Source organism: Cololabis saira, chromosome 21 (assembly GCF_033807715.1).
Source record: "Cololabis saira isolate AMF1-May2022 chromosome 21, fColSai1.1, whole genome shotgun sequence".
Classification (NCBI taxonomy): domain Eukaryota; kingdom Metazoa; phylum Chordata; class Actinopteri; order Beloniformes; family Belonidae; genus Cololabis; species Cololabis saira.
The window spans coordinates 28,411,418-28,427,386 of record NC_084607.1 but is presented as its reverse complement, the minus strand read 5'-3'; the positions used below and the strand labels follow the sequence as shown (position 1 = coordinate 28,427,386).

Genomic DNA, 15,969 nt, shown 5'->3' with positions numbered 1-15,969 from the left:
GTGAAACACTAGCTTTCTTCATTAGCCGATTGGGAAGTATGCGTAAGAAATATGAATGTAAAATTAAATATATAATTACTGCACAACTGCACATAAGGTTGGGTGACACATTTAATTTTTGTTTGTTCTTTATTTTCTTTGCAACATCAACAGAAATCAATATAGAAACAAAACACATTACCAATATACATATTAAAAGTGTACAACGAAATAAATCAGTAGCATATATAAAGTTAAAATATTCAATGTTTAATACCATTACAGTCATCTCCATGAATACTTTACAGTGCTTCATTTGATGCCACTACTACCACTTTTTTTTAAATCAAGATACTTGAACCTGTTCTGCTATTGCCCAAGGTCTAAATTTGGGTCAGAGAAACCCACTTTTTAATCAGACTAATTATTACTGCATAAAACAAATGCACTCAACCCTGAGTTTGAAGCAGTGCAGGTTCAGCAGAAACACAGATGAAAATTGTTTCTTTGTTGTTTTTAACAGTGCAGGAGATGGCTGAAATGGATCACTAACCAACCAAATGTAATAAATACTTTGAATGTTCTGCTAATAAAATGTACTTTTTTATTTATAAAAAAGTTACACATCATTTTGGCTGTTAATTGTCCAACTTCCCTAGATTCATTCCTCAGAAGAACGTTGCTGTTTTTACCAGCAATTTGAGTCGACCTGTAAAACTTGTTTAGATTCTGCACGCAATGGGCTGAATGTTACCTGTTAGGAGCCACAGATTTTATGCTGTGCTAATAAATATTTAAATCACAAAAAAAGCCCGGTATGTACTGGCCACTGTGAAAATGGATATGAATCATCACCTTTAAGAAAAAGATCAAACAAGCAGAAGTCTGGACAACTTATTCTGCTGTCCCTCCACAAGTCTCTTGCTTTAGTAGATTTCTGTACATATCTTGCAACTTTTTAATGCCCATATTTAAACTCAATTTATCTATGTGAATATAGTATATATATATATATATTTTTTTTTTTTGGGAAAAAAAATCCTGTCCGAAATAAAGCCTAGACTGCCCCAAAACATTCTGCAGGGCCCTCTCATGTCATGTCTCAGTCCCGCCTGCTTAAATAGAGATGCTACAACAAAGCAGTACCAGCAGAGGCAGGCCTGATCTGTGCCGTTAAGGGCACCGTTAATTATGAGATTACGTCCACAACATATCACAGCTGGGCCGGCTCTGCAGGAAGTGTTGCTTCTTTAGTAACATATAATCTGTGTGTATGCCGTCCTTCCGTTCATCCCTCTGCCCACGCAAAAAAATCTCTTGTACAGCTGTTCCTTTAGTGCTGAACAAAATCTCCTGCAGCAGTCAGACCGACAGCTGGACTCACAATGACACTCTTGTACCACTTTATCAAACAAACCCAAAACAAAGACAAAATACATAATATATTCAGAACTTCTAGAACAACTTTCCAACAAACTGGTCTTAAGAAGAGTTATATCTTAAAAGGTCATACAACAGAAGATATAAAACAATTATTAGTATTAAACTAATTCACAATGAATCCCAGCTGTTCTGAGGTTCCTTACCTTTCCTTGACAATGAAGTCAACCTAAAGTTGAAGAAAGTGATGCCACATTCAGTGAAAAAAAAAAAATGGGGCTCTGCTCCCTTTTTTGGCAATATTTCCGTAGAAAAAATAAAAAAAGAAAAGGTGGAGGTGGTGTGTGGGCTGGGAACCAATACAAAACTAAAAAATAAGGAAGCCATGTGTTTCAGTTGAAGATGGCACTTATTTTTACTGGCATATATGCGACAACCCTTCTGCCACACCCTTTAAAGTGCACTATTAACTAGAAAGCTCAACTATTTGTACTAATCCATATTTTGCAGATGAATTTGGTCTGCATGACTCCAGAACCACAACTGCAAAATGACATCAACACAAATAACAGCTTGGTCATGTAATGAATCTGGTGGTCCTTACCACAGGCATTTCCACTCCCTTTATGCTCACTGTGTTCCTGCTGCAGAAATAATTTCCCGTTCACTCATGAAAACATTTCCTCACACTTATGTTGCTGCAGCCTGGAGAAACCATTTCACAAATGAGCCTTAGTTGTTTTCTAAAATTAAAACTATTTTCACCTTTTACACTACGGCTTAAATAAAAGATTGTATTTGTCTGGGAGGGTTACTAAAAATTCAGTCTGGACTACAGGCTTAAAGTGATCTTCAGGTTGTAGTTTCAGTCTCAGAACTCGTCGTCGGAGCTCAGCAGAAGGGTTTTTTCATTGTCTCCGCGGGTGCTGAGGTTACTGTGGCTGCGGGAGAGGGCCGGACCCCCACCTCGCTCCAGCGTGGACTGCTGGGTATACTGCTGATAAGCTGGGGAGAAATTATGGATGGCATCCTGGACCATGTCCCCTGGATTCATGGTCTCCTTCAGGCTGCTGGAGATGCTCTTCATTGGCGCACAGCGACCTGGAGGTGTGATGAGAAGGTTGGAATATTAATAACAAAACACTTAGAATGATAAACGAGGATGGAGGGATGAAAGTAACAGATGAATGACAAAGAAACCAAAAAAAACCCAGTTTCCATCAAACTGTGAAGTGAAATTTCCCAATTAAAACACTAAAGTAACAAAAAACGTACAAATCAATAATGGAGACATACTCAATGTACGATACAGAAACAGCAGGCATATTAGTTATAATATTAGCTGACATATCGTCTAACACAGTGGTGGCAATTCCACCACAATTTTTGATTTGCATTATAAACATATGTAAAGGAATAAATGCAAACATATAATTGAAGTTGTTGTTCCTCCTTCAAATAAGAACTGTTACATTGAAAATGGAAATATCTACTGGGAATCTGTCCTGATGTTCTAAGTTGTTAGTCACATGACTGATTACATAAGTCATAAAGCTATTTTTGCTTCTTGCCAAATAAAAAAGAAGCTTTTACTGAGCTAAAAAGAATTCCTAAATCCGGCGTCTCCCCATTTTTACCTCATGTGTAACAATGTTCATTGTCCAGTCAGTAACTACTGTTTATTACAACCACAATGTAATCAACGCTGCCACCTGCTGATGACACAATCCAGTTTTGTTTAGGTTCTCCACTACAGGTAATAAAAATGAGCCTGATGTGCATTTTCTATGATGTGATCATGGTTCTGGAGATCCTCTCCTGTGCATCTTTTAGAAGTTTCTCTCTTCAAGGCACCAGATTTAAACAAATGGCTGATTATTGGGTTTCTGCGGAGCTGTGGATTCATTTGATTCAAGTGTGCAGGAGCAGGAAAAACTTCCAAACCAAGCAAGGGAGGGGATCAGGATCAAGACTGAGTAGAGGCTGATCTTAAAATTGAAAGTACTTAACTGAAAAATAAATACCACTGAGCAAGACAAAATTTGAAATTATTTTTCATTCCTAGTCTTCACCGTTTCAGATTGAATTACTTAAATGATGTTTCCACTGCGTATTCTGCATTTAACAGTCAGGGCGACGTTTTCTATAACACAAACAACACAGACTGAACAAAAATGCATAAATGAAAATGGCGAGGCAAAATAACCAGTAAATTACAGCAAAATAAACTTGAAGGAAGATTGACCTAAGTGACGTGACACAGTTAACATGAGACCTACCGTACTGTCCATAGATAGGAAATGACCCTTTGAATGCCGTGCAGTGAGGTGGAAAGAAGAAAGAGAGACAAGGAGAAAAAGTCAAGATGAAACTGAAGGTACAGAAACAGCAGACCAGAGTCACTCTTGTCATCGAGTGAAAGGTAAGAATAAAAGGGAAGGACACAACGAGAGGTCAGTTCTGGAGGCTCCCAACCTCAGACTGTGGCGAGGAACCTCCATAGAGTTGTTTAATCATCATCATCTACACATGACTGGTTTCCTTCTTCACTATCAAAGCCATCCGAATTAAACAAGCCTCTTAAAACCTAAAAACATTCTCATTCACATCACTTACCGTACGAGTCCAGCCTTTTGTCCATGTAGACCTTGTAAGTGAAGGCATGTCGCAAAGCGATGGCAGCAAAGAACATCTCTATGCAGATGATGAAGTTTTGGTATCCGGCAGCAACCGTACCTTCACCCACATAGAATTTAGCAGAATTGATCTGAGGAATAGCTCCACATTTCTCCAGGATGGCCAGCAGCATCCCTGATTCAAAAACGGAAAAGAAATCAATCAGATCAGTTCCTAAGTGGATCTCAGCCAACTTGTGTACACATGAATTTTCAAGTTTTCAACAAATCTGTTGTGTTTTAGTTATTCAAAACAATCCAGAAAAAATAGGTGTAATGGCCAGAAAGAAAATGAATAACAGCCCCGTGACAGGCTCAGAACAGGGACACATAAGTGCAAAAGGTTTTCATATGTGGTTCCCTGAAAATCTTCCAAACGGACACTCTCTGATTGCTGTAAACTGCAGTGACCAGATAACTTAAAAAGTGAACTCAAAAATAAGATTATAAAAAAAAATAGGAAACACCACTTTAATAGTGTGGAATATGTTAAAGCATCTGAAATGAAGGTAAAAGGTGCAAAAGGTGCTCTTACCCTGCCAGAAGGAGAGGAAGATAACTGACTTGACCATGAAGAACTTCAGCACGGGGTTGTAAGGGACCAGCAGTTCACGTGTAGCAAAGTAGAAGAGGAAGAGTGCGTAGAGCGACAGACTGACAGAGACGTTGTAGATAATAGTGGCGTACAGGTAGCCACTAGCCACACTGGAAGAGACAGACGGCAAAGATAAAAAAATAAATAAAATAAAGATGTTGCTTACAGGCAAGTTGATTTTTCTTTTGGACATTTCAATCAGGAGGAACTTGCTTCACTCTTTTCTACACAAAGCTGAGAGAAGATTGTCAAAACATGGACTGTGAGTAATTTTAAACTGCAGCTAAAACATACTTAAAGTCTCCGTCTTTGTATTTGCCAAAAGCCTGAAGAATGACAGTTATCACTGCCATCAGGGGTTTCACCACACAGAACTGTAAAGTTGCCTGCGGAAACGGGAGAAAAAACAAGTTTTCCGTAACGCAAATCTCGTTTGAGTCGACTTGAAAATGAATGTGAATATCATAAGAAGGTTAGTAGAAATTATACAGTAGAAATAAATTCATCACGATCTGAGGAAATGATTCAAGGGTTTGAAAGGTTCACATAATTATAATTATTACAGTGGGATTTTTCCCCATTATTGTTATTGTGTGGTGTTAAAGAACGTACAATGTAAAAAAATTAAGAGACTGGTACCTGTTTGCAAAACCTGAGGAAGCCGATGGAGTACGTCTTTCCCCACAGACAACACGTCCCATACATGCAGCTTGACCTAAACGGGGGAAGGTAAATAAAAGGTCATTTAAACCAGATTTATAAGTTAAAACAACACAAATATTATCATTAAGCTAAAATTAACATCACCTATGGCTCCAAGGGTACAATCTACACAGAAGGTTAAAGTGTGAACTCCTAGCAAAGCTGTTGGCTCACAAATATTTTAGTTTCTCTAGTAAAATAACTCACTGAAGTGAAAGAAAAGTTAAAGAAAAGATAAAAAATGTAATAAAAAAAAAGACTTACTCAATAGGTTTCCCTCTGATTTCAGCCATGATGGCGCTCTCTCCTCCTAGATACTCGTAGCACAGGCTCAGGAAGTTGTAAATGACAAATGCTGCAGAGGGTTAGACATAAAAACATTTGAATTAATTTCCCCTTCAGAGATTAATAACATATATTTCAATTTGAATTGAGCAGAAAAAAAGTTTTGTCAATTGTGATTCATATGAGTCAGACCCATCCGTAGAAAGATTCAGAGAAGAAAAAAAAAAAAAGTACTCTGTGTGCCTTACTGTCCGGTCTATTTGAAATGCATGTTGCTTCATGTGACTGAGTGCTCACTGGTTAATAAAAGGGTGTCACACAGATCGCAGCTCCCCACTGCCTGAGCCCCTATTTTACAAAGCTTCAGACTGTAATGGTCCGTAAACAGTCACCAGAACACAGTCCTGGCTTTGTCAGGGTTGCATAATCACAGATTAAATAATTGTTTTCCTCCCAACCCTAAAAATGCACTGACACACCTTTTAACTTAAAAAGTCAAATAGCCTGAAAAACTATGTTTACAGGCTTTTATGAGCAAAATGCCCATGAACATTGAATTTAATTATGAAATGACAAATATGTCTACATCAGATCAGCAACTGTGGAAAACAAATCCATCAGTAAGAGCAACTGTCTCAGTGCAGTATTATCTAACCTCATAAACAGTAACATTTAACTTAATGTTAAGGAGACTTGTTGGACTTTTCAAAAATGGATATTAAGTAATGAATACATGCAGATTGCTTATACAAACTGCAGCTGTAAAAAACGGTAAAGCTGTATCAGCTGTAATTAAAAGAAAACAAGCCATTTCAGCGAGAAGGCTTTCAGTACTGCGGCCAGTTTGTGTGTCCTACTACGTCAGCACTTAGTAATCTCACAGCTTGGCTCACAGCTTGCATGTTTTGTTTTTTTTCCTCTCTTTTTTTCGTTTTTGCAGGCATCCAAGAGTCCGTTCTCGAGTCAGGAATTTTTCTGACACCCCTTTTTGTTTTGGTTGTCCTAAAATATTTCCTGGCGGTTCTGAATGCACAGCAGTCACGTGATAGACTTACAAAAACATTCAAGGCAAGTAACTGTGGGGTCAAATGTTCCCAAATGTGTCAGTTAATGTTTACTGTGTATGTTATGGTAGGTTTACAGGTCTGCTTTGCATCATAGCCCAGTTCCTGCAGCTGCTTTAGGGTCATATGGATTTTGTTAGATTAAAGTGGCCCATTTAGTGGCACACACTGTGCCTGAACTTGCACAGTTCACTGTAACGGACAGTAACACTGTTATGACAGTGCCAACTGAGCAAAACTTCATGACTGGTTAATGATCAAATAATTACTGATTATGGAGATATATTACAATTAAAAGTGTATTGTTTTGTATCAAAACCCAGCTTTTTTGCTTTTACACTGATATATTGTGCTTCACTCCAAACCCTGCCCTGACACATAAACAGTCTGTGCTTGTGTGCAAATATCCTCCATTTCACCCCAAAACTCTGTTTCTGATTATACATGCAAATATTTATAGAAACACCCAGCTCTCCAGTTTGAACCCTTCTCCTTGTGCATATCTGCTAATGAACATTTGCTTTTCCCCTCAAATTTCTGTAAAAGGCCTCTATCAAAAATCACAACCAAGAGAGTTCCAGACTGATGTCATCGTCTTATGCACAAATTCCGCTGATTCAATTCCCAGCACATAATTTCTGACTAACCGGTTTTAGATGATCACTCATAATTTTGTTTTAATCAAGTTCAATACAATTTTACTGTTGATGTGTAGTATAGTGCCAATTCATAACAACAGTCATTTCAAGTCACTTTACAGAGGAAATAAAATTCAGGTCAAGTTCTTAACATTCGATTAATTATGATCCAATTCAGTCCATTTAATTATCCTATTCGCAGGTCAGTGTTTGTTCAGCTGAAGAAATGCCATCAACAAAGGTGATCAGGTACCACGATAAAACAACTGGGGAGCTCAGGTCTACATGCATGTGTACAATACGTCACCACCAATGTGTCCTGCTGTGTCATAAATACATTCCCGTTCACGCTGCACCAAGAATACTGCAAGTCAGCATTAGCATTTGAGGGCTCATAATTTCTCCTGGTTTGTAAAATGTGGAGCAAAAATACTGTATATCATATGAATCTACTAAAGAACAATGCAACTGAATCCCATCGAAAATTTGGGGGCAGATCTGAAAAGGTGTCTGCGAGCGAGGCGGCCGAAAAAACCCTGACTCAGTAACACCAGTCCGGTCAGGAGGAACGGGCCAGAACTCCAGCAGAGTGTCAGAAGCTGGTGGAAGGTTACCCAGAACGTTTGACCCAAGTCATGCAGTTCAAAGGCAATGCTACTAAATACTAACAAAATGTATTTAAACTTTGGACCTCAGAGAAAGTAATATAAAATTTTCTAAGAAACTCTCTCTCTCTCATTAATGTGGCATTTAGTAAAATTAAATAATTTTGGTGATCCTGACTGACTGGAAACAGGAGAGGTTTAGTCTGATTTAACTTCAGATAGTGAGACAAAAAACGTTATGTCTCTTTTTGCACACTGTAACTTCTGGTTTCAATGTGTACTTAATTTACTGGTCAAGGTAATCTATGTGGGGCAGGAACATTTTGTACCCAGATAACCTCCTTATTTTAGGACATTGTAAGATTAAACAAGCACCCGGTAAAGACGTCAGAGACGTCAGCATCCTATCTGGAATTCTCTTGGCTGTGAATGCTGGAATCTAAGAGAAGAAAATTAAACTTCAAGTTCAGGCCTTTAAACTGATTAATCAACTAACCATACTGAATTTATGATGACATAAGCAGCAGTAGAGAGGGGGCTTTTGTTTAACGTCTGTAACTTTCTATTGCTTCAGCACATGTATGCACAAGCAGTGATGCTAAAAAAAAGTACATATGACGATAACATAACAGTAAGCATTCAGAAATAAGCTTAGTATGCATAAAAAGGCGTTTTGCAGTATTTAATTCTTCATAAAATACAACGGATCATTCATTAATTGTCAGTAAGACTTTTATCTGTTCAAAAATGGAAAGCTTTCTCAAGCATTTGGTCGTTTTCACACAGTTGCTAGGAAACTGCGTCCCCCTCCCCTGCAATCCCAGCAGGCCATGGACACAATGAGAACAAAGATGGCAACCTTGGTAAATGAAGACACTACAAAGGCCATCTGAGTGCCACTGGGGTATCAAAACACATAACTTCTCACTCTCAGTTCTTTGAACTGGAGTCAAAACACTTAATACACTTGACCTACAGCAGAAAATGTCAGGGTCTGACTGCTGTGCTGTGTGATTTCTGGGTCTGCGTACCTTCATAGCAGTCCCTGACTGTGTCGAAGTACACGTAATACTCCTCGTTGGTGAAGAAGAGAAGGCTGAGCCAGGAGTCGAATGCGTAGATGGGGACTATAAAGAGGATTCTTACGATGTGTCTCTGTTCATTTGGAGAGCTGTAGTAACGCAGGTGCATGTAGATCTACAACAAAATTAGAAAAAGAGTTTAATGTTATTTCCAAAAGGAATCTGATTGTGGCAAGAAAAAAATTACATAAATGTGCTGCTTTTTTAGCTTGTCATAAAATGTGAACTCATAGTCATCCAAGTCATAATTATAAACAAACGAGAAAACGCAATGCCCTTAAACTTAGAACACACAAACCACTAGCATTTCTTATGTCTTTACTGAGCCCACCCCTCAAACATTCACAGAGCTGGTAGAAGAAGTTGTGAACTCTCAGAGTTAACAGCTGGGGGAGCCTCCTGGGCCTACTGATTTTATACCAAGGCCTTCTGCAACTCTGGAACAGATCCCAAAGCTGGTCTAGATCCATTTACCCCTTGATGAAGGCAAGTGGTGCAGAGCAATCCCAAATCACAGCTCCCTCCACTGCACTTCACCGAGGGGATAATGTTTTGATATTGGTAAGCTGTGGGATTTTTGTGTGTTGTATTTTCTCAGAAGAATTACGCTTTTGCTTCATCGGTCCAATTTTTTGTTAAGAGAGTGCAGAGGCTTCCTTCATCGGGCTTTGCCATGGACCTTGTGCTTGCTCAATGACTTATGCAAAGCAGACTCACAACCGTCTGTTTGGCTGTTAGTCCTTGAATCTTATTCACTTTACTGCAGATTCTCCACTGTGCTGGATTTGGACTCATCTTACATCAGCACTCATTATTAGGGATAATAATCGCGTAACTAAACTGTCTCCATGCATAGACAGTTTGTCAACCTGGGGTTTGAAGGATGTCTAAACATTCTGAGACTATTTTGCATCCCTTTCCAGGCTTAAGCAGATCAGGTGTTATATATATATATATATATATACACACCGTATTTTCTGGACTATAAGCTGCACCTGTATATAAGCCGCACCCGCTCTATTTAAAAAAAAAAATAAATAAAAAAAAGATATACAAGCCGCACCTGTATATAAGCCGCATCCACTCTATTTAAAAAAAAGATATTTAGATTTAAAGATTAGATTTAAAAAAGATATGCAAGCCACAAATATTTATGTTGTTAGATTAGACATTTACTACATGTACAGAACCATTTTGAACTGTAAATGATGTACATGTTGTACCTAAATAGATCCTTTCCTAACAGTGTCTTTTAACACGGCAGCAACTTTGCTGATTGCAAGGCATCTGTTCCTGTCAGCAGAAGCTTATAATGAACCCCAAATTTAAAGTTTGCCTTTTATCGAAGTAGCTCTAAATAAAAATCCCAAATCCTTTCTTTAATTGGACTGTGTGTTCAAACTACTGACTCCAATTAGCCTTTGTTGAGTTCATCCATCGATGGGATCACTTACTTTTTTCACCAGCATTGTAAATCCTTCATCCGTGTCATCAATAAATACACAAGAAATTGTATTTGTCCATTATTGCTTCTCAGATCACATTGTATGGCATATTAGTTACGGAAATCCTTTAATTCAAATACTTTTGCTGAACACTGTTCTAATACAGCTGAAAAACCCCATCACATGACCACTCACGTTTACTGGCAAGTGCCCGTGTAAACAGGAAGGAGAGGGTTAATTGCTTAGTTGTGACAGACAGGACAAGAGTCAGGAAAGGACAAAAAGTGACTGCCAATATTCAATCAGGCCTGTGTCATTGTTTTAAAACTATAAAACTGCGTTAATAGTTCAGTCAGTGGAGTTTTCTGAAACATCTCTTTTCAAGTATCCAAAACTGATATTTTGCAAACAAAAAGACAAAAACACAAAGAAAAAGAAATGCTTTCAGACATATCTACTTACATGTTACCAAGGCCCTAATACAGGATCCTCCAAAGGAGTACAAACATATTCCTGTATCAGCTCTGCCTCAAACAGCAGATTTAATGTTATGCACTGACTTTCTCATTGTTAAAGGATATATTTAGAACACATTTGATTTATAAGAGGAAACTAACAGCTATCTTGTGCAAGCTGAATCTGTGCAGACTGTATATGCTTGCCAAAGTCAGATACTGGAGTAGTGCGTCTGCAGCAACATGTGGGGGTTGTTTTAGGAAACCGATATCAGGCTTTTATCACTCCTATTCAGAGCAGCAGACAGTAGGATGAACGGGCCCCTTTTCCACTTACACAATGCCCACACCTATCACCTTTCCTGGCCTGTAAACAGACACAAACCTTGGGTAAAATAACAAACAGTGGGTGACAACCTGCCGAGTGAGGCAGTGCACTCACCAGCGTTGTTGCCAGGTGACCCTACGGCGGCTTATGCATGTGCAAACACACACACACACACACACACACCTTCTGCTTGGTCGACAAGCCAGGAGCAGCTGTTGCCTGAGTGACAGAAGCCTATTCTCCAACCCTACTCTCTAACTCAAAGAGCATCAGCAAACATTGGAAGACAATTCATCTATGCCTCAAGGTATAACAGAACTCCCACACATGAAGGGGGTGCTTACTAAATAATTCCCTGTAACAGGAGTAACTACATAAAACAAGGATAACAGACAAAAACTGCAATCTCACATTGAACGGTAGCATCCCCAATGCCAGAATAGTTATCACAAAGCCGTCCTCAGGTGTATCCCTCTGAACTTCCTATTATCTGATTCAATAATAAGAATTAACAAGGTCCTCATACAATTTTGCTTGTAACATTTAATTCAAGCAACGTTCTTTAGCAACAATCTAAGCAGATCTTGGATAACATTTCCTAATACTCCGGTGTTAAATCCGTCTCAAAATAATACAGCCTATTCAGCTTTTGTTAAGGAAGAAACCTTCTCCCAAATGGATGCAACATCTACTAATTAGTGCATGTGTGTGTTTAGCATGTGTGAACTTGCATATTAAGAGCCTTTATTGACATGAATCATGGAAAAACACTCTGATGCTGACAAAAGCTACTTTCTTTTGTTCAACATAAAAGGAAAATGAGCTATGGTTAGATTAGGATTCAAGATTACGGGTGTATAGCGTTTGTGTCAGTCTCACTGCTGCTACACACAAACACTTAGTGTTAGGTTACATCCAGTCAATTAAAAGGTAGAGTTGTTATTCAGACACTAACTTCCTCATTACTTTCAATAAAACTACAGCATAATCAACAAGTTGTCCCTCTTAATAAGATTCGATAAAATAAAATCAAACGTCTGTAGGTGTTATTTTCACCTCCACTATAAAGACAGAGGTAGTTGGATGGCTGCCCATTACACCAACAGTAACTGTAATGACATTGTATTCAAATACATAACTACATATGAAGTTGGTCCCCCTTTTGAACATATAACAGCTTATACGCCCCTCAGAGGAACTTCCACAAGATTTTGGAGTGTTTCTGGAAGCATTAATTAATTCTGTAGAGCATTTATGAGGTCAAGCACTGTTGTTGGAAGAGAAAGCCTGGCTTGGGTCACAACCTCTTTCCCAGTTCATCCTAAAGGTGGTTGATGGGGTCGAGGCCAAGTTCTTCCACACCAAACTCTAACCATGTTCTTACAGTCATTCCTTTGTGCACTGTTGGACTAAAAAAAGCCCCTTTCACAAGGTGTTGCAACAAAGTTGGAGGCGTAGCATTGCCCAAAAGGCCTTGGATTGCAGAAGCATTATGGTTGCCCTTCACTGGAAGAAAAAACCCTGGTCAAAACCTGAAAAATTGCCCTTTACCATTATCCCTCCACAAAACTTGTGACTTAACAGCGTACAGTCAGGCAGGTAATGTTCTCTCAGCATCCACCAAACCCTGATTCAGCCATGTGACTGCTAAAAAGAAGTGTGTTTTGTCAGTCTACAGACCATCTTTCCACTGCTCTGCAGTCCACTGTTTGAGTGTTTTACACCACTGCGTTTAATGCTTCATTGGGCTCGGTGATGTGAGGCTTGCATGCAGCTGCTCGGCCATGGAAACATTCCTTTAAGCATTAATGCCAGTGAAAGTTTGGAACTCTTCCGATACCGAATCAGCCGAGAGTTACCACCTTTTGTGTACCGTGTGCCTTAGCATTTGTTGATTTTAAGTGGTCTGCCATGTCATTGATGATGTTGCTCCTAATCAATTCCACTTTCTAATAATATAATTCACAGCAGACCATGGAAGATCTGGCAGGGGTAAAATGTTATGAACCTTTTTTTTACTAATGGCTAAAAGGTATCACAGTACCATTCTTGAAATCACTGAGCTCTTTGGAAAAACCCCTTTTGTATAGCAAATGTTTGCAAATGGGAATTGACTGGATGCTTTATCATAAGAACCTGTTGCAATGGGTCTAACTAAAACACCTGAATTTAATGATTAAGAGATGTGGCCATATTCACTTTGTCTAGACAGGGTGTTTACTTTAACTTCCAAATGCCAGACTCTTTCAAGGTCTTACCTGGTGACATGTGATCAGAAGAGCTGTCCAAACAAAAAACCCTGATATAGTCTGGGCAGAGGAGGTCATGAGGAAGCTGGGCTCTTCTGGTGTGACCACTGGGGCTTCAGGTACCCAGGAGGAGTTAGATCCTTGTGGGGCCAAAGTGGCTGGAGGCCCCGGAGGAGAGTCATTCCCCAACCTCTCCGACAGGCGCTTGACTCGCCACCAAAACTGACTCATCTGTGTGAAGGAGAAATAATAATCATTTAATGTGCTTAATCTGAAGCAAAATAACTAAACCTAGTCAATTTTGTACAGCAGTCAAAACTAAACAATAAGCAGCATGATAAAGGTTATAAAGTCCATATTAAATACAAGGTGCAAATGCAGATAAACAGAACTGCATGACACTGTGCTGTGACCTAGATCTCAAACCACTACCGCTGCTGTTAGATTGACAAAAAAAGACAAAAAAACCCAGTCAAAGCAGAACAGTGCACAAATCTTAAATGGTAAGAGATTGTGCAAGATCAAGACAGAGCGAGTTAAAGAGGGAACACAGTACAAGATAGGAGAGAAAAGAAATGGTACCAAGACATGGAGCTGAAGTGAGCTGAGATCTGCTGCTCCATTTTCTCCAGTTCTTTTTCCTAGAACTATTCTGAGTGGAAGGATTGGTATAGATATTATACACGTTGGCTTATTCTTGGTACCAAAACTAAAATACTGAAAAACTAGCATGTAAATTCAATAAATTCAAACACAAAGTTGGATAAACTTATTGCAGAGTTTCTATTCTTTAAATCACATATAGAAATCCCCATACACTCAGTTTTTCCTGTCAATTTATTCTAAATAATATTAAGTGGTGTGCATCCAATAATCTCAAAGCACTTACTGGGACTAATGAAAGCTAGACCGCTCAAAACAAACATCACACACATTCCAGATAAGACCATCAATGTGCTACTTATCTCACTGTCAAATCCCATCACTTTGGACCGTCATCTCTCTCTCAACAACTACGTCACTGTCTTGTTGTGGTTTCCAGGAAGGCAATAATCTAATCGTCCCCATCCCCAAGCACCAGATAAATATGGATTGGTGCACAGTGTGGTCACTGATGACTCATGCTACTTGTCAAAGCCTCAATGAGCTTCTGACAATGCAGTTGCTGGGGGGAACATCAGCAGATTACATCACAGCAGGGTGGAAGGTCCAGGTAGAGGTAGAGGAACTACTTTTAACAGATTTACACAGGTTAGCACATATAATTGAGAATTCAGCATACATGGACTTAAACATCAATAAGACTTGTATGCGTGTTTATGTAATTAAAAGGATCACATACAGCTTAGGTTTGATTTACAGATTTCACTGTAATCAGAGTCATCTGTATTATTTACTTACTGAATGTTTTTGTCTAAACAAATGATGCAAAGAGTGGGAGGTGGTCTTTTTGAGTGATTCATTGGTTTATAAACATTGTTTTCTAACTGTAAATGAGTCCAAAGTCACATTAAAAGATGGATGTGCCCATCATTTAAGGCTGATTTATGGTCCCTCGTTACACCAACGCAGAGCCTACGCCGTACGGAGCGCGTCGCCGCGTACCCTACGGCGTAGGCTACGGCGTCGATTTAACGCAGAACCATAATTCAGGCTTCAGACATGTCAGTGCTTGCATCTCAAGGAGCAGGCCACATTAGGCTCATTCATGCTGCTCACTGCATCTGTGGATCGATTTCAAAACGTACTTTGACCTAAATCAAGCCGTTTTTTGCGATACGCGGCAACTTTTTGAGCTTCATCTGCCTGAAACAAACCGCTCACCGTGGATGTGTTTAAACAACAGTCAAATACTGCTGTATAAACCACCACCGAGGCCGAGAGAGCAGGTAGATTTCAACCCACAACACGAAAACGGTTTCCACATATCAGCCGGGAGGGAACATGGTTCATCGATTGGATTTTTCACACCGCACAATCAGAGTGATGAACAAACAGGCGCAGCTGATTCTGCATCTGCATCAGTGCTGCTCTTACCTCCTCTGCAGTTGTCTGGCCGGCTATGGTTTCAATCCAGGCATCAGGTTATCTCATCTCAATCCGACTGCAAACCCTTTTGTATCAGTAAAAGTTCCCAGGCTAAACGCGGACATCCAGGCGACATGAGCCACGTATCCAATCACAGCATGATCGTTAACGCTGCCGGAAACGGGTCCCCGTTTCACCGCCGTGGAGTGTCAGCAACACTGGCCTGTTAGCGACGCCTTCCCCGGACAATGCTCGCCCTCGTCGCTGGAGGAAGTTATACAAGGAAGAAAAGAGTCTCGGTGTGCCATCAGTTCCAGGATGACATGGATATATCCCTAGATATTAACTGGTTTTATCCAGCCATTTCCAGCGCTGACGGACCAGCGTTACATCAACAGTATTTCAGGATGTGCACTTCTCACTGCGCATGCGCACCCACGCTTTTTTTCGGCCCACTCT

The 15,969-nt window shown here is 39.6% G+C and overlaps 1 protein-coding gene across 2 annotated transcripts; it reads right to left on the bottom strand.

Annotated features, from left to right (window-relative positions):
- Positions 1-98: 98 nt before the first annotated feature.
- LOC133421401 (transmembrane protein 184B-like) lies at positions 99-15,935 on the bottom strand. Of its 2 annotated transcripts, XM_061710978.1 has the most exons (10): positions 15,520-15,935; positions 13,492-13,713; positions 8,955-9,120; positions 5,596-5,686; positions 5,269-5,344; positions 4,924-5,015; positions 4,570-4,739; positions 3,976-4,170; positions 3,639-3,665; positions 99-2,460 (listed from the first exon to the last, which is right to left on the bottom strand). In XM_061710978.1, exons 2-10 carry the CDS (start codon positions 13,711-13,713, stop codon positions 2,231-2,233), a joined length of 1,269 nt encoding a protein of 422 aa, XP_061566962.1. In that variant the 5' UTR covers positions 15,520-15,935; the 3' UTR covers positions 99-2,230. The 2 variants fall into 2 exon arrangements, with proteins under 2 accessions (XP_061566962.1, XP_061566963.1); XM_061710979.1 differs by lacking the exon at positions 3,639-3,665.
- Positions 15,936-15,969: the final 34 nt, after the last annotated feature.

Coding starts and splice junctions, on each gene's coding strand:
- LOC133421401 (XM_061710978.1), bottom strand. CDS start 13,713: ATGAGTCAGTTTTGGTGGCGAGTCAAGCGCCTGTCGGAGAGGTTGGGG. Junction 5,687..8,954: donor AGTCAGGGACTGCTATGAAG/GTACGCAGACCC, acceptor AACCCTCTGCAG/CATTTGTCATTTACAACTTC. Junction 5,345..5,595: donor ATCAGAGGGAAACCTATTGA/GTAAGTCTTTTT, acceptor TCCCCCGTTTAG/GTCAAGCTGCATGTATGGGA.